We start from the raw sequence: 27041 nt of genomic DNA on the forward strand, positions 1-27041 counted from the left end.
GTCACCGAGTCCATGTTTTCCAACTACTGAATCTTTTTCTTTGTTCCTGACTTTTGCATTCCAGTCACCCATTATTATCAATGCATCTTGATTGCATGCTCGATCAATCTCTGATTGTAAAAGTTGGTAAAAGTCTTCTATCTCCTCTTCCTTGGCTCTGGTTGTTGGTGCATATATTTGAATGATAGTCGTATTCACTGGACTTCCTTGTATGCGTACAGATATTATCCTATCACTGACAATATTGTACTTCAAGATTGATCTAGCAATGGCTTTTTTAACTATGAAAGCAACTCCATTTTTCCTCACTTTTTCATCTCCAGAGTAATATATCATATGGTCATCCGACTCAAAATGTCCCATTCCCGTCCATCTCATCTCACCAATGCCTAGTATGTCAATATTTATGCCTTCCATTTATTTCTTCCTTAACAATATCTAATTTTCCTACATTCATGGTTCTCACATTCCATGTCCCAATCACCCGTGTTTGCTTACAACTGTTCCTCTTCCTTTGTATTTCCATACTTGAAAACTCAACCTGTTTTGCCGTTCCTGTTATCTAAATGTGTTCTGTTGTACATAGGGTTTTCAGAGGCCTGCTATTTCAGAAGTGGATGGCCAGTCCTTCTTCCTAGTCTGTCTTAAAGTGAATGTTCAGATTTAGAGAAGTATCAGACAGACCAGCAAGTTAAAGGTATATCCCTTATTGTGGCATTAACTTTAGTGTCAGTGTTGTCCCTGCCTTTCTTACATGTGTCTTTACCCACTTATTTCCGTGCTCCACCATCCACCAGGATACCCATCCACTTCTCCCTCCTCCCTTCGCATCTATCTCCCTTTGACCAGCCCTCCATCTAATAACATATATGAGGCTTCCATGGCTTCTGTGATTCTAAACACATCAGCTGATGGTAGTTCCTTATATTGGGATCAATGTCTCTGAAGTTTAGTCGTAATGTTTCCCGAGTAAAGGTGATGTATCCTGTAGAACCGGTGTGTAGATAGGCTTTTCTTGGCCTGAGGGCCGCAGGCCTGAGGGCTGGAAAGAATGTCGTGTGGTTTTTTGTGTCTTGGATTACCTGGGGAGATGGGAAGTGTCTGAGGCTGGCCTCTAAGCTGCCCCGCCTAACTCCTCCTCTGAGTGGCCTGCTGGAATGAATGTCGCGCGGTTTTATATATATATATTTTTTAAGAAAATGGCTCAATAATTGTGGATATTCGCAAATCTCAAATCCATGGGTCAGGTTGCTGGCTTAGAGACTTCTCTTGAATCATGTAGTTGTAGGGATTGATGGACCCCAAATCATTATGGCAGACTGCTATTTTTTGGGGTTGCATAAAGCTGGTAAATCTGACATCTGAAGGCAAGGCAGAGGACTACAGGCTTTTAATGTCAAGGTTAGAGGATTATGAGACAAATGCAAGACTGAAAGACATGGAATTTCTCTCATAATGTAAACAGAGCCAGAACATCTGTTTATGTCATGAATGTAGATCATACCTCCAAAGAAATTCCTCTTTAGAGTGATTGGCATTCACATCAAATCACAACAGAGAAGTGATATCTAGTACCTGCCAAACTACCAAGAAGTATTCCCTGGGCAAGTTGATCCACATGACATTAATCAGCACATTGTGCTTTACTTGTTTCAGGCAGAAATTCAAAGAGCCTGTCAGGGGGAGAAAAGATATACAACCAAATCCTCCTTTTGCCCTCTAGTCTCCCTGAGATCTATATAGCAATAAACTTCATTATCCTAATAGTGTTTCTTATTTCCTGCCTCTTGATTTTATTTAGTTCTTAGGTATCATATAGGAATAAAGAAAAAAATTGAAAAATATTTTCTAAAAAAAATCCATTTTTATGTTTTTATTTTGTTCACATCATCTACATATATTTCTTTATAAATATCATCAATGATTAGTTGCTTTTCCCCTTAACATTTCAACATTTTCCTCCTCACTCTTTCATTTTGGTAGTGAATATTTGTATTGATTTCATTAAAGGAGCAATCTACCATTATAACACTACTTACTCTCATTAGACCTCTGATCTTGATGCCACATTTGTCTTCATAAAGTCTAGATTCTTGAAAGGTTTGCTATGCATATAGATTGAATAGGTACGGAGAGAGGACACAGCTCTGACACATATCTTTTTTAATTTTCAATCATGAAATATTCCTTGTTCTATTTGATGACAGCTTCTTGGTCTAGGTATAGATTTCACATGAGCAAAATTAAGCGTTCTGGGATTTCAATTCTTCTCAATGTTAGCCTTAACTTTTTATAATGTTCACAGTCCAATGCCTTTGCATAGTAAAAAAATATATATTTAGATATACACTCTTCCGGTATTCTTTATTTCAGCCAAAAACTGTCTGATATTAGCGATGATATGTCTGGTGCTATGGCTTCTTCTAAATCTAACTTGAATTTCTGGCAGTTCTCTGTTGATGCACTGTTCTAGCTGGTTTTGAAAAATCTTCACCAAGATTTTCATTGGTATTATATTAAGTATATTGTTCAGCATTTTCTGCATTCTGTTGGATTACGTTTTTGGGGCATGGTAACAAATACAGATCTCTTCCTGTCAATTAGCCTGGTAGCAACTGTCTTCCAAATTTCTTTCCCTTTTTATTGCTTATTTTTTTCTCTCCTCCTTCCTTCCCCCTGTTCAGTTTTTTAAAAAAAGTATGTTTTCTTTTTTTGTTGCACATTTTCTTCCCTCCCTCTCCTCCCTCCTTCCCCAGCCCACCCAGCAATGCACCCCTTGTTCCAGATTATTGTCATACAAGTAATGTCTAATCATATATTCCTTTCAGACAGTTCTTCCTCTCATCTGTTCTATTACACTGTTCATTATCTGTGTACTCTTTTCCTATTCTCTGCCCACCCCATCCCCATCTGTCCTACTTTATAACAGCACAGTTGTATAGTATTTGTCCTTTTGTAACTGAGATATTTCACTCAGCACAATGTTCTTCAGGCTTCCCCATGTTGCATAATGCTTTATGAGTTCATTGTTTTCAATGCTACACAATATTCCACTGTGTGAACGCATTATAGTTTTTCTATCCATTTATTAGTTGGTAGACATTTGAGTTGCATCCATCACTTTGCTGTTGTGAATAATACAATAAGCACAAGTGTGCATATATCTGTTTGAGTTGTGGTTCTGGTTTCTTCAGGGTATATTCCCAGAATTTTTCTGGGTCAAATGGTATGTCTATTTCCAACTCTTTGAGAAGGCACTAGATGGCCATCCATAGTAGCTATACCATTTTACATTGCCACGAGGAGTGAATGAAAGTTCCAATTTCACCACAACTTTGCCAGCATTTGTTGTTTGTTATCCTGTTGAAATTTGCTATTGTTCCTAGAGTGTGATGACAGCTCATAGTTGTTTTGCTTTTCATCTCTCTAACAGGTAGGGAGGCAGCTCTGGTGGCCTACTGGCAAAAAGCTACACTGCAGTTCCCAAAGGCAGGTGGATCGAAACCACCAGCTGCGCTGTGAAAGAAGGACAGGCAATCTCCTTCTATGTAATTAACTGTGTCTGAAAATATGCTGGAGGGTCAGATATGAGTCGGTTTTGACACGATGGTACACAACAACAATAGCTAGAGATTTTGAACATTTCTTCATGTGTTTGTTTGCTTTCTCAAATAACATTGTAGGAAACTGTTAGCTGAGGTTCCCCTCCCCACTCGCAACATGGTGTGTAGGTGTGTGTGTGTGTTACGTACCATTAAGTTGACTATGACTAATAGTGTGACCTTTTATACATTAGGTCTGAACTCTACCCTATCCTAAGCCAATTTCATCACCTTCAATAGACCTAATTTCATTTCTCCAGTCATTGAGTCAATCTATCTCATCCTGAGTCTTCCTCTCCTGTGGTGTCCCTTCCTAGCGTGATATCCTTCTCCAAGGACTGGTCCCTCCTGGCCTAGTGCCCAAAGTATGTGGGACAGAACCTCAAAATCCTTGTCTCCAGGGAGGTTTCTCCCTCTCCAGGACAGAACTGTTTGTTCTCCTGGCAGTCCACTGTATGTTCAACACTCTTCTCCAGCACCACAACTCAAGGGCATCAATCCTTCTTCTATCATTGCTAGCCACTGTCAAGCTCTCCGACACATAGCATGTAATTGCAAAGACTGCAAAAGTAATTGAAAAGTGTGTCTGGATTAAGCATGCCACCATAGTCTCCAAACTGACATTATTGCTCTTCAGTACTCTGGAGAGGTTCCTAACAGGAGACTTTTCCAATGCAATTCATCTTTTGATTTCCTGACTGCTAGTGCCAAGAGTGTTAATTGTGGAACCAAAAAAGCTGAAGTTATTAACAATCTCAATCTCTATCTATCATGAAGCTACCAATTGGCTCAGTAGTGAGAATCTTTGTTTTCTTGATGTTGAATTTCAATCCATATTGGAAACTACAGTCCTTGACCTTAGGCAGGAAGTGCTTCAGGTGCTTCTCAGTTTCACCAAGGTTGTGTTGTCTGCATAACACAGGTTGTTGATGAGTTTTCCTCCAATATTGATGCAACATTCCTCCTCATAAAGTCCAGTCTCCTGGATGATCTTTTCTGCATATAAATTTGAAATGGTATGAAGATAGGATGCATCCCTGATGCATTCTTTTCCTGATCTGGAACCGTGCAGTGTTTTCTTGCTCTGTTCTGACTACTGCTTCCTGGTCCAAGTATAGGTTTCACATGAACACAATTACATGTTCTATACACAAAGTTAATAGATCCAATATAATCCAGCCATCTCACACCTGTGTATTTACTCATTGCTACTTCAGGTAAAACAGTGGTAACACAACCCACAATATTTATAGACTTATAAACTCACATGGTAGTTTTCATTATATGCAAAATATGTCTCAATATATTCATTTATAATTGTATTGACTAAGTCATTGTCTAGCTAAAGATTAAGGGGCACCTGATCCAAGCCATGGTCTTCACAAGTACTTGCTATGTATCAGAGAGCTAGACAATGACTAAGGATGATAGAATCAATGTCTTTGAGTTGTGATGCTGGAGAAGAGTATTGAGCATAATATAATACTACTTTTGTCAGTTCAATAATTTTCACATTCAATTCAGTGGCATAAATTATGTTCATCATGCTGTATAACCCTATTATGATATTCCAAATTATTATTATGATATTATTACCAAATTATTCCACTGTTCTTAATGGTGGCTAGATGACTAGTAGTCTGCCATGGTTGCAATTTATATCCTCATCAACACATGATAGTGTCAATTTCCTTCATCTTAACTATTTTAGTGGGCATGCAGTGATTTAGCATTATGATTTTAATTAGAATTCACCTAGCGATCAGTGTTGTTGAACATCTTCTCATGTATTTATATGTGAGTGCCATACACTTATTTGCATAATTGCCATTTTTTTTTAGAAAGTAACTTCAAGTATTCTGCCCATATTTTAGTTGTCTGCCTTCTTATTCTTCTTATTTAATTAAGTTAGCTCTTTGTTTATTTCAGATCAGGTATTTTTTGTACCTTATTATTATTTTTTTTTATTTTATACTAGTTTATTTGCAAAGTTTGTATACCTTGTTTTCACACTGGATTTTCCCCATTTTTTTCAACCCCCTCCACCAATCAAATTGTGTGACCCTATAATTAACATCCCCCAGCCCGTCCTCACCCCTCTCTTCCCACCCTCTCCCCACCTTGGATCCTCATACACTAATAGTTTTATACAGTATTTGTCCTTATGGGACTGAGTTCATTTAGCATAATGCTCTTCAGTCCCTCCTTAGTTTGGTAGTAATTTACAAAATAATTGTTCCTGCATACTGCATACTATTCCATAGTGTGAATGTATCATAATTTCTCAATTAATTTAACTGTGGTTGGACATTTGGGCTGTTTCCATGTTCTTGTGACAGTGAATAATGCTGCTATGAACATTAGTGTACAAGCCTCCATTTGCGCCTCAGTTCTCCTTTGCTTGGGGCATATTCCAAGCAGTGGAATAGCTGGCTCATATGCAATTTCTATGTTTAGATCTTTGAGGAAATGCCAAAGTGCCTTCCAGAGTGGTTGTACCATTTACAATCCCACCAAAAGTATATAAGAGTTCCTATCTCTCCACATCGTCTCCAACATTTATTATTTGCTGTCCTGTTAAATGCCACTGCTACTGGAGTGAGATGGTATCTCATTGTGGTTTTTTTCATCTCTCTATATTGTCAGTGATTTGGAGCATTTCATCATGTGTCTGTTGGCCATCTGAATATCTTCCTCTGTGAAAAGTTTTTCCATGTCTTTTGCCCATTTTGTAATTGTGTTATCAGTCTTTTTCTTGTGGAGGCCCTGTAGGATTCTGTAAATTTTTTATATGAGACCCTTGTCTGAAATGGTATTTGCCAAATGTTTTTTTCTCCAGTCAGTAAGTTTTCTTTTCACATAGTTTTGATGTACACAGGGATTTAACATTTAGAAAATCTCATTCATAAATTTTTATCCTCTCCATATTGTGCATTTCTGGCTGTGTTGTATTTGGAAGTCTCTTTAAACCATAGACTAAGCTGTCTAAGTTTGTTAACAGTTTGTCTCTGATGAGCATTATGGTTTTGGGCTTTACTCTCTGGTCTCTGATCCACCTTTAGTTGATTTTTGTGTATGGTATGAGATGTGGATTCCTGCCACTCTACTAAATTGATCTATTAGCTCTAACTGGCTTTTTGTTGTTGTGGTTGTTGTTGTTATTGTTGAGTCCTTGGGATTTTCTGTATACACTATCATACCATCAGCCTATAGTGATAGTTTAACCATCTCTTTGCCAATCCAGATGTCTTTTATTCTCTTGATGTATTGCTCTAGCAAACACTTCCAGTACAATATTGAATAAAAGTGGTGACAAGGGGCATACAAATAAATTATCTTTATACATATGCCTTATTTTTTAATCACATTTTAAAATCTTGAAATTGCATATTAGCTCACACAATTTATAGAAATTGTCATTTATATTATTTCACTGGAAAAGCAAACACCCTGGCTAAATGAATCATCCAATATTTTTGTCAGAAAAAAATATCTGTCTTCACTTTTCAGTTCTAACAAATATGCCAATATCGTACTAGGTGTAAGGACTTATTGTTAAAAATAACTTCACTAGCAATTGATTTTTACTTTACCATATGAATGGATAGGAATGTGCAAATCACCTATCCACAGGGGATTGTCTAGTGTGAAACATTAATTTGAACAGATTCAGAGGCAGATTTTGAGACTCTCTACCAGCAAAAATGAAGCAAAGGAATGCAGTGCACACCCTTTGAAGCCAGAGATTCTTACACCAGCTAGAGCTACAATGGCAATAGTTTCAACACAGCATTGGAGACCTGACATGAAACAGAGCTGACCATGAGACCACTCCCCCTTGTAATCAGTGCTCAAAACTTTTAGCCCAAGATTTTTGAGAATTGGTGGAGGGAGGCAGGACTAAGGGTTTTGAAGCACTTGCCTAAAGCAGCAAGGCTGAAGGCTGAGATGCCTGTGAGCACATTTTGGAAGCTGTCTGAATGATTATATCTGCTACCAACATGAATTATATAGCCTTTTGACTTTCCAGATATGGTTCTGTGTGGTCTGTGAGCTATTGCATTGTATTTTGGACCTCGTAAAGCAATAAGATTAGTATTGGGATGAATAGTTGGAAGCAGGAGTGGCATCCACTTCCTAAATAACACACCTCTGGAAACTCTGTGAACTTTGATAAATGTCGATAATTGTAGAGGGGCTTCAGGCCTTTTGTTCAAAAAGTCGCTATGAGTCATGCTTAACTTGAAGGCAATCAACAGCAACAACAAAAAGATGCAGGAGTGTAGGGGACATATCTGATCTCATGGGAACTTGTTTTGTGTTACAGATGATGTTGAGAAGGACAGTTTCTCACTGTAAATTAGTTGTTGTCAGCTATAATTGTCTCCAGGCAACCTTAGCTTATTTAAAGGTATCTTTCATTAATTGTTTCACCCTGAATACCAAGTCCAAGATACAAAAAATTCAAGGTTTTATTATAGATGTGTAACCTCTTGAGTGAGGAAAAGTATTTAGTTTGCATAGCCAATTCTCCTTTAAAAAAATTTATTTTTTTCTTTATATGGTCCTAATTCTAAGGATTGAGTGCCTTCTAGATATTGTCCTATCACTTTGTTGTCCCATCTTCAGCCATATTTGGCTGAAAGCTGAGCCATGGGAATGTTTGCTTGGTTTTTTTCTTACAGAATGATCATCGTCATCATCATTATTAATTCTACTTTGAAAAAGAACTCTGATAGAATTATTACAGGAAATTATCTTCACTCTCTCAATTGTAAGTTATTATTGAATTCAGAATATTCCAATAGACCAAAGGACCAATTTCTAAAGTCTAAGTAAGTATGTATATAATTTATAAAGAGAAGGTCCTTCCTGAGCTACCAATATTTTGAATTGTCCTGCTGTTTGGTGTTTGACCATGGGCCAATGCACCATAGTAGGATTAGGGCAGGTTAGTGTAATGTCTTGCTTTTGTCAAATTGTAGAACCTTGACAATGAAAGAAGACGTAAGAAAGAAGTACTATACGACAATTCAAGCCCTGGAACCTCTTGGACAGGAAAGATCTGGGAAAGTGTAGAGATAGAAGTTGAAGAGACAAGTTGATTCTCGGTCCATGCCTGCATATACCCTGATGATTTCAAGAATTCTCTAAAGTACCCATAGCAGGGTTTTAAGATTATTTTAGAACATCTTGTATTTAAAAGAGTGAACACTGCAAGATAATAGAATAAAAAGTATTCTATGAAAGATTTATTTTGCCGTACTAGAAAAGAGTGAGAGAATTCCAGATGCAAAACAGAACATCTTTTTTGAGAAGTCATATTAATCTAAACTTTAAGTTCTTTAAATTTTCATTGATTAAAACTTTTAAAGCATGAATGAATGCTATAATTGAAACATACATATAATATGAAAATGTTATCTTTTGAAAGCAAAATCCTTTAGCTGTCTTTTAAAAGAGCTGAATTACACACAGCCTCACACAGAGACACACACACACAGTTTTCATAGAATTTAGGAGGTGTTGGTATCATCGATTAGTTCATGTAATGCTGTAATTATTTTAAAGCAGGTATTATTGTTGCACTACTTTTAAGAGTTTTGACTAATGTTCACATAATGTGACTGTTTTTTTAAAAAAAAACCTCAATATCATCAAGAGACTTAGTAGTTAGAGCATATAATAAAGAGTTTTTGTCAAAATATTTTTCAAAGAATAATTTGAGATCTGAGACACTCCACCTTATTTTATAGCCCTAGAACCGATCAGAGAAGAAATCTTGAGTCTTCATAAATGATGCAAATGAAACAAACATTACAAAAATTATTTTCATTTATTCAAGGCCTTAAAAGAAAATATTAATTTACTATTATACTCACAGAGGTAATAAAATACATACTTTAATCAATGTTTCAACTCATTTAAAAAGAGAGCGGTCATTTTAAAAACATCAGTTGTTTTTCTTCCCTCCATTGCTTTGGAAGAGATAATACAACTCACAAAATATCGTATTATGCAAGAAAGCCAAGTTCTGTCTTACATATCTTGATCAACTGGAGGAAAAACATTGTTTATTACAGCTGCTGGTATCTAGGCCCTGGATTTTATGGTGTGAACTCACAGCATGTTTTTAATGTACCTATTTTCTATTTGATGGGGAAAGTGTAGGAGGTATTTGAAAACTTGAAAGTCTTACTTTAACAGTAAGAAGTATATTCTTGGCTACTCCCTAAAGGGAAAATCTGCATCACCCCCAATGTTACTATCTTTAAAAAATGTCTCATAGCTTTAATTGATCTAGTGGTAAAAATATATGGGATACTATTCAGTTATAAATGGGTATGTTGTACAAAAAATTACACATGTATAAACATTACAGCTTTTAAAAGCAGATTTTTTTTCTCTGTTTTAAAAATGTTACATTATGAGTTCATGTTCATTATTCTCTAATACACAGATGGATTAACAGAAGCTGAACTCAGACAATTTAAATGACAAGTCTGTTTTGGTGCCGAAACATGTGAGATGAGATCTTTGAGTAGGTGAGAATATCCAAATGAAAAATGGTATTGAATTAAAAATGACTATATCTCTTCCCAAAGAATGTGAGACAACAACAGCATCTTGCAAAATAAAACATGAAGTAAAAGAAATTAATACGGAACTTTTAATTGAGAACCAAAGACTTTGTAATTGAGAACCAGTTGCTCTCTCCTTGCTATAATATCCTACTGTTGTTGATCAAATCCCCCCGAGTCCGCTAGTTGCTTCCACTTATTGCCTCTGAGGAACTCATCTGCCAATGCTTCTTATTTCCTGAAATTGGAACTTGTCCTCTGCTTCTTCATATACTATTTAATAGTCACTTTCTTGATCCTTCCATGACTTGATTCTTATTACTACTTACTGCTACATAGCTAATGGCTCCAGTTAAAACTTTCAAGATTGTTTCTTCTATTCATGTTTTACCATGTATTTTTCCTTATTGTTCTTTGAGCTGTATGCATCCACTGGAATAGTGATATTTCTTGCAACACACCTCCATTTTTGTGTCTCTTGCCTCTTTTTGTCCTGTGATGTCTATTACAGATATTTCTTATGAATTAGCTGTTTGTTACATTAGCCAATGTGGGTCTGCTTTCTGCTTGGCAAACTTTGAAGAAAGTCTCTATGGGGTTTTAGTTGCTCTTTGACAAATCCAAACCATTTGAAAGGATTTAGCTTTTCTTTATATGATCTAATGGGTCACATGGACTAATAATATTTCTAAATGAGTTGTGGATCTGATACCAATTAGGTAATTGAACCCTACCTGTCTGGTAACTCTTCTTTATCCTTTCTGCTAATGGACTGTTAATGGAGAAGGCCTTTTAAAAATATTTCACAACATGTATTTGTTCATATTTACCACAAAGTTACATAAATAAATAGGTTGCAAAGTTTTCAAAAGAATGATTACAATTCAGGTGAAAAACTTCCACTTAATTTTTTTGTAATCATAAATACTGGAAAAATTCTTGGTCACTTTATAACAATAATTCATCGCACCTATTTTAACATTGAAAGAATTTAAGTGCTCATCTCTGAGTGTTTAAATTCTGGTTAAGAATTCAGTTCAGAGCCTACAATGTTGTCAGTGTTACTTCTGTCAGTCCTGAAGATATTTTCTTGGCAGAGTTTAATGGCATTGCACATATACATATATATTTTAACAGTATTTTTTCACATTAAAAATTGGATTTCCAGTCAGTGGGTACTGAATCCAAAATATGAGTACAATTGGAATTTAATTTTTCACTTCACATTTTTTTCTGCCAATTATTCCAGCCAAAAATTAGATGTAGTCGAAAAATGTTCTTTAGAATTTGCTTTGTCCACTATTGTCTACTTTGAATCTGGCTGAAATCCTCCATTTGTCTTGTAGAACGACGACTCAGGTAGTGCTTCATTGTCTCTGCTCTCTAGAAGATCTTCTTTATTTTTTCCATAGTATTTCTTGTATGCCACATAAACTGTAAAACAATGCAAAAGAAGTTAAGTAAATTTGCAAGTGGACAATAAGAAGTGAGAAATCATTTTGAATATGATTCATGACCTTGTTTGCATTTTGTGTAGACCAGAGGTTATCTGGAGGGAAAGAAAATATCACCGTGCTTAGTTCTATGATAACCTGTGGATAAGAGGGATTACTGAACTTCAGGAAGACCCAGCATAAAACGTTTGCACGTATTTGCTCAGTGTGGTTACATGCCCTAAGAAGGCTAGTAGTAAGTACTGCCAAGTATTACATGACAAAGATAACAATAGGAAGCACTTATCTAGTGTCTACCATATCCTATCAATGTGCTAGCTTTCAATTTCTGTATCACCTGTTAAGGTGCAATATTGGCATTATGTTCCTCTGTGGAAGGACTGCAGCTAGAATAACACTTCAGTTCTGCTTTCTCACTCACTTTTCTCCCTGGGGTAAGGAATGTCTTAGCTGATTGCTAGCGAGCCTTCATTTCTTTGTGGAGCTACAAATCTCTGGTTGTAGACATATATCAGTTTATTTTCGAGTTCAGCTTACTTGCACAAATTTTGTCTTCTAAAGAGTGACCTACAGTTACCATGTGTATAGTTGAGTTATGTGCACATGTTTGAGGTAGTGGTGGTGAAAAGCAGTATTGACAAGCCCATTAGTTTCAGATCCAAGCTATATTTTTAATTAAGTATGTTACTACTATTATTACTAATTATAATTTCATTTTTGCCCTTAAAATATATTTTATTCTGGTGACTTAGTGGTAAGGAATTACACTACCAGTGCAAATGAATATGGCTCAAACCCAGCTTTTGCTCTGCAGGAGAAATACAGGAAGTTTCTTCCATGTGATTTATACCCTCTGAAAACCTGTTGGAAGGGTCAGCTGTATGTCAGTTCTGACTTAATGGAATACAACAAAAACAGCAACAACAACAACTTCTCACTCTAGTCCAGATTAATTAGGAAAAGGGTCTTACTTATTTGACTCAATACCTCACATAAAATTCATATGCTCATGCTATCATCATCATATGGCAACAAAAATCCAAAAACTAAAACAGTTGCTCTTGAGTTGATTCTGACTCATGGTGACCCTGTGTTTCAGAATAGAACTCTGTGTGATAGATTTTCGTGAGTGTGATATTTTAGAAGCAGATAGCTGGCTCTGTCTTCTAAGGATCCTCCATGTGGATTTGAGCTTCCAGTCTTTCAGATAACAGTTAAACATATAAACTGCAGGATCCAGAGACTTCCGTGGAGAAAGATGAACATTAAAATGGGGGGGGGATGTAAAATGGCTATTATGACCTATCTAAATACTAAGTACTTGCTCAGAAATGTTAATAATCATAACATAGGACTGAGATAAGATCTTGCTTCAATGATCAGTGTCAAGATCAACATTTTCTTTGCATTTGCCCCTGAACTTACACTGCCATCTTAGTTTTATACCACTGAACCATACTGTTACATTTAACTGAGTCAGTTAAAACTACCCAACACTTTTATTATGAATGGATTTTCAACGGGAACTCCATCAAATTCTACATACTTCTCTGCCTCAATTGAGCCAAAATTTTTTATACTTACAGTGCTCTTTCTGTCTTGTTCTCTTGATGTAACACTTTGTCCAAAATATATTAGAATTTTATTCATAACATCAAGACACATTTCTGGGCATTGCATACACTTAATAAAGACATCTGCCTTATTTTAATATAAACTACTAAACCTAGAAACTATAAAATATAGGAAAAGACAAGATGCATTCTAATGTTCGTTTTTACATAATACCTTCAATTTTGATTACTAATAAATCAATTAATACATTTGGGAATATTTCTTTAACAAGAAAATATATTAAATTGTTCTACCAACCAGACTACTTTCCTTAGATTGTCTAGTAGATATTACTAGTTGTTTGGCAAAATCTCCCTGCATACTTCCAAAGCTTTTCAACAATGGATTTATTTTTTTCCCTAGGGCTAGTGATAGATCAGAAGGATATCCCCAAAATTCAAGGTTGTTAAAAAGGGAAGCTTTTCATGGTTGCAGAATCTGATTAAGACTTATTGAAAGGCCCTCAGTTCATGATTGGTACTATATATGAAAGAAAATACAAAAAAATCATAAAACTGTGTCTCCAAGTATTTTATGACTTCATTTTATCATTATTTGTCATGAACTTTTACTTTACATTCTCCTTTAAAATTATTTCAGGTTATAAACATAACTTCTTTAATTGATGATAAAGTTCTTAAAATACAGAGTGGCATCATCAATGCATGCAAAATAAAAATATAAGGAAGTTTCAAGTAGATTAAGGCCACCATTTACCAATGGTATTGTTAGTATGTGCCGTCAAGTTGGAACTGACTCATAGTTTTCAGAAGCAGCAAATCTCACTAGAGGAGATTGCTTATTTTTCTCTAGCACAGCAGTTGGGGCATTTAAGAAAGTGTTTTTATCCATGTTTGCTTTCTAATACAATTTAGCTTAATGTCCATTTTTCTGATAAATACCTTATACTTATGAAATATCACAGTTGTTGAGTCAATTCTAATTCATATCATCCCAAGTGTGTCAGTGTAGAACTAAATCTCATAAGCTTACTATAACTAATTTATTTGGAAGTAAATTTTCCATTGAATGGGAATCCCAGAACACTTGATTGTGCTTACGTGAAACCTATAGTTGAACCAGAAAGCAGTAATCAGAACAGAGCAAGGAAACACTGCATAGTTCAAAATTAGGAAAGGTGTACCCCAGGGATGCATGCTGTCTCCATAACTTTTCAATCTATATTCAAAACAGATCATCCAGGCTGGGCTCTATGAGGAGGAATGTGGAATTAGGATTGGAGAAAGACTCATCAACCACCTGCGTTATGCAAATGATGCAACCTTCTTTGTAAAACTGAGGAGTACCTGAGGCATTTGTTGCATAAGGTTAAGGACTGTAGTTTTTAGTATAGATTGAAGGTCAACATCAAGAAAACAAAGATTTCACTGCTTGGCCAATTGGCAGCATCATGATAGACAGTAAAGAGATTGAAATTGTTAACAGCTTCAGCTTGCTTGGCTCCACAATCAAAACTCTTGGTATCAGTAGCCAGGAAATCCAAAGATGAATTGCACTGAGAAAATCTGCTGTCAGGAAACTCTCCAGAGTACTGAAAAGCAATGATGTCAGAGGCCTGATCCACAACATGGTCTTCAAAATTAATTGTTATGCATCATAGAGCTGGACAATGACTAAGGATGATAAAAGAATTGATGCCTTTGAATTGTGGTGCTGGAGAAGGGTATTGAATATACAAGGGACTGCCAGGAGAACAAACAGGTCTGTCCTGGAGAGGGTGAAACCAAGCTGCTCCTTGGAGACAAGGATTTTGAAGCTTTGTCCTTGGAGAGTAGAGGCACAGTGCAAGAGAGGAAGACCCTGGATGAGATGGATTGACTCAGTGACCAGTGACTGGGATAATAGGTTTGTGTGTCAGAGACAATGAGATTGGCTCAAAAAAGAGCAGGGTTCAGAGCTGTTGTACATAGGGTCACTATGAGTCACAAATGACTCAATGACACATATACAACAACAGCAACAAGCCTTTCTTCAAATGTGCTCTTGTTGTTGACATGTACTCGCTAGTTGGAACTGACTTATAGCTTACTCTCCAGCAGATCTTCAGAGGCTACTAATCACATGAAAAGAGACTGACAAACTTTCTACCATGGAACAACTGATGGATTCAATCCATGTGCCTTGGGTTGGCAATGAAATTCCTCACCACGAGGCTACCAGAGCTCCACAAAATGTGCTCTGGGTGGACTTACCCCTTCCCTTTTTCTTTTTCTGTTTAGCAGTCAAGTCACTCTCAAGGCTATTTTTTGTTAATGACTAGTTTTGGGTCCCTGAAATCATTTTAGAAGATACATGAAAAAAAAAAAAAGGCCACATTGTTACTCCAAACTGAACTTACTGCTGTCAAGTTGATCTTTCCTTCTTTTTTTGTCATCAAGTTGAGCATGACTCATAGTGACCTTGTGAGCAATGGATCTGAATCCTGTCCTGTGCCATCCTCAACATCTCTGATATACTTGAGCCCATTTCTACAGTCACTGTGTCCATCTCTTTGATCTTCCTTCCTTTCACTAACCCTTTGCCTTTCTAAGCATAACGTCCCTCCCCAAAGAATGGATCTTCCTAACAACATGCCCAAAGAATATAAGACAAAATCTGCCATCCTTGCTTCTCAGGAGCACTCTGGTTGTACTTTATTAAAGACATATTTGTTCCTTTGTTAATCTGTGAATATTTAGTACTCTTCTCCAACACCACAGATTATAGGTATTGCTTCTTCTGTCATCTTTATTCATTGTCCAACTGTTTTACATTTCTCACATTTAACAAGCAAGGTTGTGTCATCTGCATAACACAGCTTGTTGGTGAGTTTTGATCTTGATACCATGTTCTTCATAATAAAACCCAGCTTCTTAAATTATTTACTCAGCATTCAGATTCAATAGGTATAGAGAAAGAATACAGCCCTAGTAAACACTTTTATTGGTATTAAACCATGCAATTTTCCCTTGCTGTCTTTGAACGGTAGCATCTTGGTCTAGGTATAGGTTTCTCATGAGCACAATGAAGTGTTCTGGGATTTCCACTTTTCTCAATGTTAGTCATAGCTTGTATGATCTTCACAGTCAAATACCTAGGTGTAGTCAACAAAACCCAAATAGTCATTCTTCTGGTATTTTTTGTTTTTTGCTAAGATCCATCTGACATCAGAAATTATATCCCTAGTAACATGATCTCCTCAGAAGTCCGTTTTGGACTTCTGACAGTTCTCCACTGATGTACTGTTAGAGCTGTTTCTGGAGAATCTTCAGCAATATTTTGCTTGCATATGATAATAATGACATTGTTCAGTAACTTCCACATTATATAGGAAATTATTTTCTGTATCACCCTTCTTGGGAATGGGAACATGGATTATTTTTCTAATTTGTTGACAAGGTAGCTATTTTCTAAATTCCTTGGCACTGACTGAAAAGCACCATCAAGGTGGCATCTGTTAGTCGAATCATGTCAGCTGTTAATCCATCAATTCCCAAGGCCTTGCTTTTTCCAATGCCTTCCATGCAGCTTGAACTTCTTCTCTTATTATCACTGGTTCTTAATCATAAGCTAATTCTTAAAATGGTTCTATGTCAGTCAGTTCTATTTGGTACAGTGACTCTATGTATTCCTTCCACCTTTTTTTATATTATATTTTTCTTTTCTACTGATTTACTTACAGCGTTTGTATATGTTGATTTTCACACTGGATCTTTCCCATTTCCTTTATACACCCGTCCATCCACCCATCAAATTGTGGGACCCTGTGATTACCCCACCCCCATCCAACCTCACCCATCTTTCTCCTCCCCCCCCTTGGATCCTTATACACGTTTTACTACTTATCTTTCTATGTTTACAATAATGGTCTTATACAGTATTTGTCTTTATGGGACTGAGTTAGTTCACTTTGCATAATACTCTCCAGTCCCTCCCAAGTTAGGTAGTGATTTTAAAAATCATTACTCCTGCATGCTGTGTAGCATTCCATCATGTTAATGAACTATCATTTCTCAATTTTATCTGATTGTTGTTGAACATTTGGGCTGTTTCCATGTCCTTGTTATGGTGAATAATGGTACTATGAACATTGGTGTACAAATCTCTGTTTGTGCCTCAGTTTTCATTTTTTTTGGGTATATTCCAAGCTGCTTCCACCTTCATTTGATGCTTCCTGGATCATTTAAGATTTTTCCCATAGAATCTCTCAGTATTGCAGCTCAAAGTTTGAATTTATTTTTCAATTCTTTCAGGTTGAGAAATTCTGAGTAAATATTTTTATTTTTATTCTTCAACTTCAGTTCTTTGCACATTCTATTGTATATTTATCTTCTCGTGCTGCTCTTTGAAATCTTCCATTCTTCTGTCTTACTTGGGCATCTCTTCCTTTGTTTTGTCATCTGCATAACCCAGATTGTTGATAGATCTTCCACCAGTCTTGACCCCACATTTCTCCTCTTAGAGCCCAGCCTCCCAGATGATTTGTTCTGCATACAGATTGAAAAGGTATGAAGAAAAATAAAAAATAGAAAAGGTATGGAGACAGGAAACATCCCTGGCGTATGCCCTTCCTAATTTTGAACCATGCAGTGTTTCCTTGCTCTGTTCTGATGACTGCCTCTTGGTCCAAGTATAGGTTTAGTGTTAGTACGATCAAGTGTTCTGGGATTCCCATTCTTCTCAGAGTCAGCCACAGATTGTTATGATCCACACAGTCAAACACCTTTGCATAATCAATGAAACACAGATATACATTCTTCTGATATTCACTGCTTTCTGCTAAGATCCATCTAACATCAGCTACAATATCCCTAGTACCACGACCCCTTCTAAACCCAGACTGGACTTCTGGCAGTTTTCTGCTGATGTGCTGTTCCAGTCGTTTTTGGATAATTTTCAGTAGAATCTTGCTTGCATGTGAAATCAAAGATATTGTTCTATAGTTTCAACACTCTTTTGAGTCACCCATCTTTAGAATGGGAACAAATATAGATGTCTTCCAGTCTGTTGGTCAAGTGGTTGTTTTCCAGATTTCTTGGCACAATTTGGTGAGCACGTCCAGGACAGCATCTGTTAGCTGAAATATGTCAATTGGTATACCGTCTATTCCTGAGGCCTCTTTTTTGCTATTTCCTTCAAAACAAACTGAACTTCTTCCTTCATCACCCTGCTTGCTGAAACTGAGGAGGACCTGAAGCACTTGCTGCAGAGGGTCAAGGACTGCAGTCTTCAATACGGATTCAAAAAGTTCAATGTCAAGAAGACAAAGATTCTTACCACTGAACCAATTGGCAGCATCAGGATAGATGGTGAAGAGATTGAGGTTGTTTACAGCTTTAGTTTGCTTGGCTCCACAGTCAACACTTTTTGGCACCAGCAGTCAGGAAATTTAAAGATGTATTGTGATGGGAAAGTCTGCTGCTAGGGACCATTCCAAAGTACTGAAGAACAATGGTGTTTCTCTGGAGACTAAGGTGTGTCTGATACAGGCCATGGTCTTTGCAATCATTTTCTATGTGTCAGAGAATTGGACAATGAGTAGGGAGGATAGAACGGGAATTGATGCCTTTGAGCTGTGATGCCAGAGAAGAGTATTGCATATACCATGAACTGCTAAGAAAACAAACAGATTCATCCTGGGGAGGGTTAAACCAGGCTGCTCCTTGCAGGCAAGGATTCTAGGCTTCGTCTGACATACTTTGGGCATATTGTAAGGAGGGTCCGGTCCTTGGAGAGGGACATCATACTTGGAAGGTTGGAGGGATGGCGCAGGAGGGGAAGGTCCTCTATGAGGTGGATTGATTCAGTGACTAGAGTAATTCAGATGGGTATATCAGAGACAGTGCAATTGGCACAGGACAGAGCAGAGTTCAGGGCTGTTGTCCATAGGGTCACTGTCAGCCACAAAAGACTCGATGGCACATAACAACAACAACTTCCTTTATATTGACTTTTCAATGATCTAGTGCAATATTTAGAGCCTCTTCTGACCTTTTTTTAAAAGTATTATCTTTCTCTCATTTCTTTGTAATGACTTTTTGCTCTCTTTATGGGTGATATACTTGCTGTCTGTCATCCTACAACTATAGTGACCCTCTATTGAGTTTCAAAAGCTTTAAATCTTTATGAGTCAAGACCTTCCATATTTGTCCCATGGAGCAGTTGGTGGGTTTCAACCCACTGACTTTTTGGCAATAGTGCATCTTGTAATGATGCCACCAAACCTTCTCAGAGCATTATTATTATTGTTGCTGTTAAGTGCCATCAATTTGTAACAGACTCATAGCTGACTAGACAGCAGGTTTTCAGAGGCTGTAAAAAGCATGGATGGTGACTGCTTATCTTTCTCCCACAGAAAAGTTTATGGATTTGAATGTACTGCCTTTGGGTTGACAGGGTAACATCTTCCCAATAGGCTACAAGTTGTTGTTGTTGTTTTAGGTGCCGTTGAGTTGAGGACAACCAATCTGAACTCTATCCTCTCCTCTGTGATCCTCACAATCTCTGGCACACTCAGTTCTGTTTCTGCAGTCACTGTGTCAATCAATTTGGCTAAAAGCCTTCCTCAAGCATGATGTCCCTTTCCAAGAAATAAGCTTTCCTAGAAAGATATCCCAAAGTATATGAGACGTAGCTTTATCATTTTTTGCCTCTGAGAAGCACTCTGACTGAATCTTCTTCAAGACAAATCTATTTCTTCTCTTGGCAGTCCATGGAATATTCAGCACACTTCTCCAACAACACAGTTCAAAGGCATCAATTATTCTTCTTTCTTCATTATTCATTGTCTACCTCTCAGATGCATAGTAAGTGATTAAAAAGACCCTGGCCTGAATCAGATAAGCTTACTCTTCAAACTGACATCATTACTCCTCAATAATTTGGAGAAGTCCTTGATTGCAGCCTTTCCCAGTGCAATATGGCTCTTGATATTTTGACTGCTGATACCAAGTGTCTTGATTGTTGATTCAAGTAAGATGAATCTTTTCTCCATTATGATGTTGCATATTGGTACAGCAGTGAGAATTTTGTTTTCCTGACACTGAGAGGCAAATCATATTGAAGACTTAAATATAAAGTTCACAAGAAAATGTTAGCAAAATAACAAACTTTTTATCAGAAATTGAGTTGCTTTTTCTTTCTCTCGCTTATTTGTATAGTTGATGATCAGAAATAGGAACTTATAAAAATGCTATCTAAGCAACTCTAGGATTTTTAAAAGAAGAACAGCATGATTAAGTGTGATTAGTATTATCACTTACATCCTAAGAATAATCCTCCGAAAACCAGCTGGAAAACGCTGTAGATGAGTGGGAAGGTGAACATATACGTGAGCTGCTCAGGACTGAAGGAGAGCTGGACTATGGTGGAACACAGCTGGGTATTCTGCATCCCTGTTTCGAAACCCACTGTCCGACACCTAAAATAAATATTAAAAGTATACATACTTTTTGTGTGTGTTGGTTTTGGTTGTTGAGGCTATTCAATAACATTAATATACATATAGAGAGCAAGTGATGTATTTTACTATGATTGAGTTCTTTATAATTGACGCCTAGTGGACTATGTACATGCCAAAGAGAACGGCTCCACAGGGCTTTCAAGGTTGTGACCTGGCTGAAGCCAGTTGTCAGGTTTATTTATTTCCTCTGGCTGGATTGGAATTGTCACCATTTCAGTGTTGATTGAGAACAAATACTTATACATATACTAAGGTGTGTGAAGCTGGACCATTTACATAAGCATTACTTAAAAAGCAAAGCTACTTATTTCAGCCATTATAATTTTATCCTTGACCACAGCGTACAGTACTATGCAGCAAATACTTTAGGTATTTCTTGTAGTTGTTTCCTTGCTTAAGCTGAATTTGTTTTTCTGATTAATCTGTTTTAATGGATTAACTCTTAAGACTGCAAATAGGCATTATTACCCCCTTTTTAAAGATGAGAAAACTTGAGAAAGGATGAATGTCTGTCCAGTGGTGCTGCAGTTGGTAAGTAGCACGGAGAATGCAAGTCTAGGTCTTTCTCATTTAAACATTGCTTCACTGTTCAATTCTACTCATCTTTTCCTAACGTAAAATGTTCTATCCTCTACTTTTTTATCTGTCACTTGAATCAGAATGGCTATTAGGAAGAAAAATGTACTAATGTGAAATTCAGTTCTCATTACTGGCTGGAAAAACCCTCATCACTCTATACACTCTGCTATATCGTATAATAGTATATAGTAGTATAATGCATGGTAATGGAAGAGTAGGAAAGAAGAATATGAGCAAAAAAAGAGCCAGTCAACATATTTACACAATCTGGGAAAGACTGAATCTGCTTAGAACAATATTTTCAGAAATAGAGCCAGTAATCATTAAAGATCAAGGATTTTTACAGCACAACACAAAAACAATTCCAGTTTGATTTTTAAAAATGACATACCTGTACCAGGGCAGACCAGCTATTCTAGCTAGAAAGAAACCCAGGGAATAGCCAATAATAGGAAATATTGTTCCTATAATCCAGAGTTTGGGATGAATGGACCAAGAACCTTGATACAATATTCCTCCAATCACAGCAATGAGCACAATGAGAACGATTCCTGTTATGGACCCAATCTGAAAGAGAAACACAAACTCAACAATCATGTGTCAAAAGAAGTGAATATACATTTAGCAGAAAAGAAGATAAAGTCTTTTTTTTATTTAGGGTAGTGATAATAATATATTCTTCTGACATTCCTATTCAAACAAATACGTCTTAGAGAGGGTGCAGCTGCTGTGCTCTTTGGAAGCAAGGAAGCTGAAGCTTTGTCTCATATACTTTAGGCATGTTGCTGGGGGGGAGGTGTTCCTTGGAGAGGGACATGATGCTGGAAAGTGTGGAGTGTTGGCGAAGGAGAGGAAGACCCTCAATCAAGTGGATTGACATGAATACTCACATTGGGCTCTAGTGTGTCAGGAAATGTGAAGATAGCACAGGATGAGATTCAGATCCGCTGCTCATAGGGTCACTATGAGTTGTACTCAAAACAACAGCTCTTAACAACAACAACAACATCAACAACAACGACAGCAGTGATAATGATGTTCTCGTAACACAATGCTAGTTTGAAGGTGACTGCACTCAGCCTGTATTAAAAAAGCTGAGTTTTGCCCACACTTTAAGGAAAGTAATAGGACTTATGTATTCATATTCAAATAGCATGTAAAAAAATAATGATCTATCTTGGAAATTATTCTTGTCGTGGTGAAAGAAACTATATTAGAGTAAAAGCCAGAAAGTCTTGTTTCCTGATTTCTCCTATTCTGTATTCTTTCACAAATAATGGAATTTTTTAATTCTAATTTCCTCATTTGTAATAACAGTTTATAATTTTTTACCTCTTGCCAATTGCTTTTTATAATTATTTCAACAATTATAAAAGGGGTAAAAAAAAAAGACACTTTCAAAGAGGCATAGAAATATGCAAGATGTTGCTATTACTCTTGTCTTTTAGATATTTGCTTTTTTGCTCCAAAAGCAGGAGATGGTGAATCTCCTCTCCCAAGAGAAAGGGGGAGTATCAGCTAATTTATTTTGTCCACTTAGGAGAAAAATGTTCTTGGAACTTCCAGCTTGGAAGCATGAGTGGCATCCACTTCTGTAATAACTTTCCTCTGGAAACCCTATGAACCTGGAGAAAGGATGAAAGTCACACAAGTATTGAGGACATTCCTTTATAGGGTCACTATGAGTCACCTACAACTCCATGGCACTTAACAACAACAGGAGAAAAATGTAGTTGCCTGTATTTATATCTTGATTTTAATCTGTAATTATAAACTAATATTTATCTATTAATTTACTTAGTTGGAATGGCTGGTGGAAAACGTTGAGTGGTTATGCCTATATGTAATCTCAGTTATTATCGTGGGATAATATCTGTACAGCCATGTCATAAGACACTTACCTTAAGTATGATCTTTGCTTTCTGGGGCCACTTGTGATTAACAAACATCCCAACAGAAACAGGAATAACAAGAGTTACCAAAGAAATACCTAAAAATAAAAGAAAGACTATTAGATCGACAGGACACAGAGCCCAGAAAAGAGAAGAGCAAAAGGATCCACAGCTTAAAAAAAGCTTGGATAATAGCTTAGTCTTCCATCATGAGTATATAAAATATAATAAAACAGTTAACTATCATTACTCATTCCAAAGAATGATTAATTCAATAATTTCATATTCTTGATAGGAAATTGCTAATATTGATGATATAAATCCTTTTTCTAAAGTCCACATTATTTTTTCCATAATTTCTTAGACTGACTGCCAATTATTTATAGCTTCTATTTATCTGAATCTTGGATCATTTAAACTTTGTATCTTTATATCCTAGTGTAAAAATTACCTTTCATGTATGCTTGTATGTGTGAGTGTGTAGGTATATTTATTTTTTACTTCATGGTAGTAACAAAACTAAAAACTTACATTAACTTGAGATCTCTAATTATCAAAAAGCTAATGCTTTCTATTTAAGAGTAACTTCCATTATTTAAATCTGCAACATAGAGGTGAGAGAACAGGTTGAAAACACATGCTTTAAATTTTCCGTGAGATAATACGTTTGGCGACCTCTCAGGTAATTATAATTCTTTACAGAAATGTGTTCACCCAGGCAGATAAATGAGTCATCCTTCAATTTCACTGTGTTAAATTTATGACTGTTCTTGTGACAAAAGGCTTGTTTCTCTGTATTATTTAACACTCATTTGTTCAATAGCTGATTTTATACAATCTAACACCAAGAATTTCTGACTTTTTATGGTTTGTTTCTTTTACAAACAGTCTCTTAAAGATGCATTGAAAAAGAGGAGTAAAATAATGAAATTTAAGCCCAGAAGTTGTTTAGTTCGGGAGTAATATTGAACCATGAGTAGAAAAGAGATTCCAGATAGCAAATATTTTAATTTTAATTTTATTGTAAAGTAAACACAAGAGTAAGAAAATAGGATTTGTTAGTAGTCTTTGTAGCTCTTCTGGTCAGCTAAGGGTTAGCAATGACTTTTGCCCAGAAATGACTCATTGGTAGCAATGTGATCAGATGTGTTGGAGATGGTGAAGTTGGTTAGGATAGGGCAGAGTTCAGAGCCGTTTGTTGTTCATGGGGTTGCTGTGAGTCATAGTTGACTTGATGACACATAACAACAACCACAACAAAGGATACTAAGATCAGGAAAGAAAAAACAAGTAGATAAGAGACATTATGGAGAAAGATGGTGGAACAAAGGATATGGAAAGAACCATTGATTGACATATTGGTAATAGCCTTGCTACTTTGAAAGAGACTTCCATTCTTGAGTCTCTAGATATTTTTTAAAACTTTGTGAAATTTGTAAGCCCTAAGTTACAATACCTCTGATGTGACTTGATTGTACACTTTTCTTGAATCTAGGTGCAAGCATTGTGCTTGGGGTGTAAACATGATAAACTTTTGATAATGTATTTTTTCCCCCCAGCCAGATAGAAGCTTTATTAGTGATGCTGGATTCCTCACATACTTGGCAGTGACAGAGGTCATCCCAGGGTCCCAGTGTGGGGACAACACTGTGTAGCATTTATACTGGAATGATATAAATAAGCTTTGGTGTATACGTTTTTAGGACAGAGTATAGGTTAACACTGCGTTACAAACACTTCACACAACACCAGCTCTCAACGTAAATTGGGTTTATGGCCAAGGGGACAACTCCTAAGGGATTCGATAATTTGGGTTCCTTCATTGGCTGCTTGAGGCCCACAGGAGGCAGATGTCTAGGGCTGGGGCTCTGCCTGGCCCTGCCGCTTGGCCTTCATCTGCAGGTACCGCCCTTTGCTTTCCTCAAAGCGTTTCTTCTCATCCTCTGTCTCAGGCACCAGCTGGGGCACAGGCAGCGACTTGCCCTCCTGGCTCAGGGACACGTAGGTGAAGGACTGGCAGACCAGTACCGCTGCTGTGAGTTGTCCACCACGGGGTCAGCGTCCACCAGGATCTCAATCTCCATGGACTTGTTGCTGGTGAAGGTCATGCGGCCTGAAATGGTGATGACACACCCTTTTCTGATCTTGTCGTGGAAATTAATAGCGTCTACCGAAGCTGTGACGATGTTGGTCTTACAGTGGCGGGCAGCCACATCCCGGCCACCTCATCCATGAGCTTCATTGTGACACCTCCATGCACAAAGCCGTGCAGGGTGCAATCTGAAGGCCCCGCAAGGTGGATCAGGCTGGACTGGCTGTAGCTGACGGTGTTCGGCTCTGGGTTGAGGACTGGCTGCATGATGTCCACGTTCCTCCACTTGGTCTCCATGCGCTCCAGCTTCTGGGCTCGTACCGCTTCTGACCCTCCTCCTCCTGCTCCTGGCGTGAGTACACAACAGGGGGCACCTTGAGGACCTTGTCTACGTTCTTCAGTGACAGGGGAACATACCAGAGAGTGGCCTTGTTGGTCAATTTTTTGGTACCTGTGAGGATGTTTTCAGACATCACGTTGACCCGGACTTCTACACAGTGCTTGGAGGTATAGGTGGCCACCTCACCAATGCACATGGGTGACAGGAAGTCGGTGTGCTCCACCACGCGAGCCAGGGCAGCCACACAACGCTCCCCATTCTGACTGTTGCAATGACTGGTGCTGATGACGGCTTCCTGCCTCCTCAATCATCTTCAGGATGGTCCCCCGTGGACATTGCCAGCAACATTGGCGCCATCCGGCCGCATGATCCGGCAGATCTGAATGGCACACGGGGCCTCGGTGGCAGAGCCCGACATGCTGGCAGCGGTGGGGGAGGCGGTGGGAGTGGTGATGGCTGGCGGATGCAGGAGAAGGCAGGGGTCTGGCAGGAACCTAGCGGAATGAATGAGCCCCAGCAGCGGAAGGAGGGAGAGGAGGCGGGGTCATGGAGTCTGCGAGCTGATAATGTATTTTAAGTGAGCTAAGTCTCCTAAATTGGAAGGCCACTTTCCCCAACTGGACCCCTTGCTAAGAAGGCCTATCTCTTTGGGGCAACCCAGAGAAACAAGATAAAATATCAAGACCACCTATTGAAATCTATGGCACAAATGATTTTTTTTTAGGGATTTGAAGTTGTCTGGAAAAGATTCTTCATACTCTTTTTTATATCCTATAGTAGTGGTTTTAACTCTTTATTCCCCTGTAATTTTGGACCTTCTTCATGGCAGGCCCCCTCTTTCAGGCTCTGTTTGTTTTCCTTATCTCCATGAACTTGTACTTTCTATGCAACATGCCTATTTATTTAGAGGAAAATGCACCTGCTTTCAGTTATATGTTTGAAATCACAGCTTGCTCTTTAACTTGTAGGTTGAGGAGGAAAGAGGTGTAGAAAGAAAGAGAATTAAAAAAGAGTAATGGTAAAGTTATGTGGTGAAGACAGACACCATCTGAGTATTTCTTTCTTTATAATTGTGGGTATTGTGAAAATTATTTAACCTCTCTAAGTTTTGGTTTTTCCATTTGTAGTGTGGGTAGAGTGATACTAAATGAAAGATTGACAGCTCAGAGGCATCTTAAGGCATCTGGTGCTATGCTTCTGAAATGACTATGGATTTACTCTACTTTGCACACAGGAGTGTGTACATTTCTACCTCACATTGCTATTGGGAAAATTAAACAATTAATTTAATATAAATTTCTTGGTACACAGACACTCAGAAATGTGGCATAGAACGAACTAGATGTATTAAATTGCTGTAGTGGTTTTGTTGTTGTTTTAGTTTTATCAGTTGTAGACATTATTACAAACCTCACCCAGATGTTA

At 37.5% G+C, this 27041-nt stretch overlaps 1 protein-coding gene and 1 pseudogene across 1 annotated transcript in view; both read right to left on the minus strand.

Moving 5' to 3' along the window:
- Window positions 1-27041, minus strand: part of SLC10A2 (solute carrier family 10 (sodium/bile acid cotransporter), member 2) — an 84470-nt gene that overhangs the window by 34293 nt on the left and 23136 nt on the right. The window contains exons 3-6 of the mRNA XM_006879492.1: window positions 23194-23282; window positions 21684-21859; window positions 20514-20671; window positions 11494-11617 (exon numbers count right to left, since the gene is read on the minus strand). Of these exons, the coding sequence (XP_006879554.1) occupies window positions 11494-11617; window positions 20514-20671; window positions 21684-21859; window positions 23194-23282 (547 nt within the window). The remainder of the gene's footprint in view (window positions 1-11493; window positions 11618-20513; window positions 20672-21683; window positions 21860-23193; window positions 23283-27041) is intronic.
- LOC102862181 lies at window positions 25039-26124 on the minus strand (annotated as a pseudogene).

Source organism: Elephantulus edwardii, unplaced genomic scaffold (genome assembly GCF_000299155.1).
Source record: "Elephantulus edwardii isolate Elephantulus edwardi_28Jun2011 unplaced genomic scaffold, EleEdw1.0 scaffold00003, whole genome shotgun sequence".
Taxonomy (NCBI): domain Eukaryota; kingdom Metazoa; phylum Chordata; class Mammalia; order Macroscelidea; family Macroscelididae; genus Elephantulus; species Elephantulus edwardii.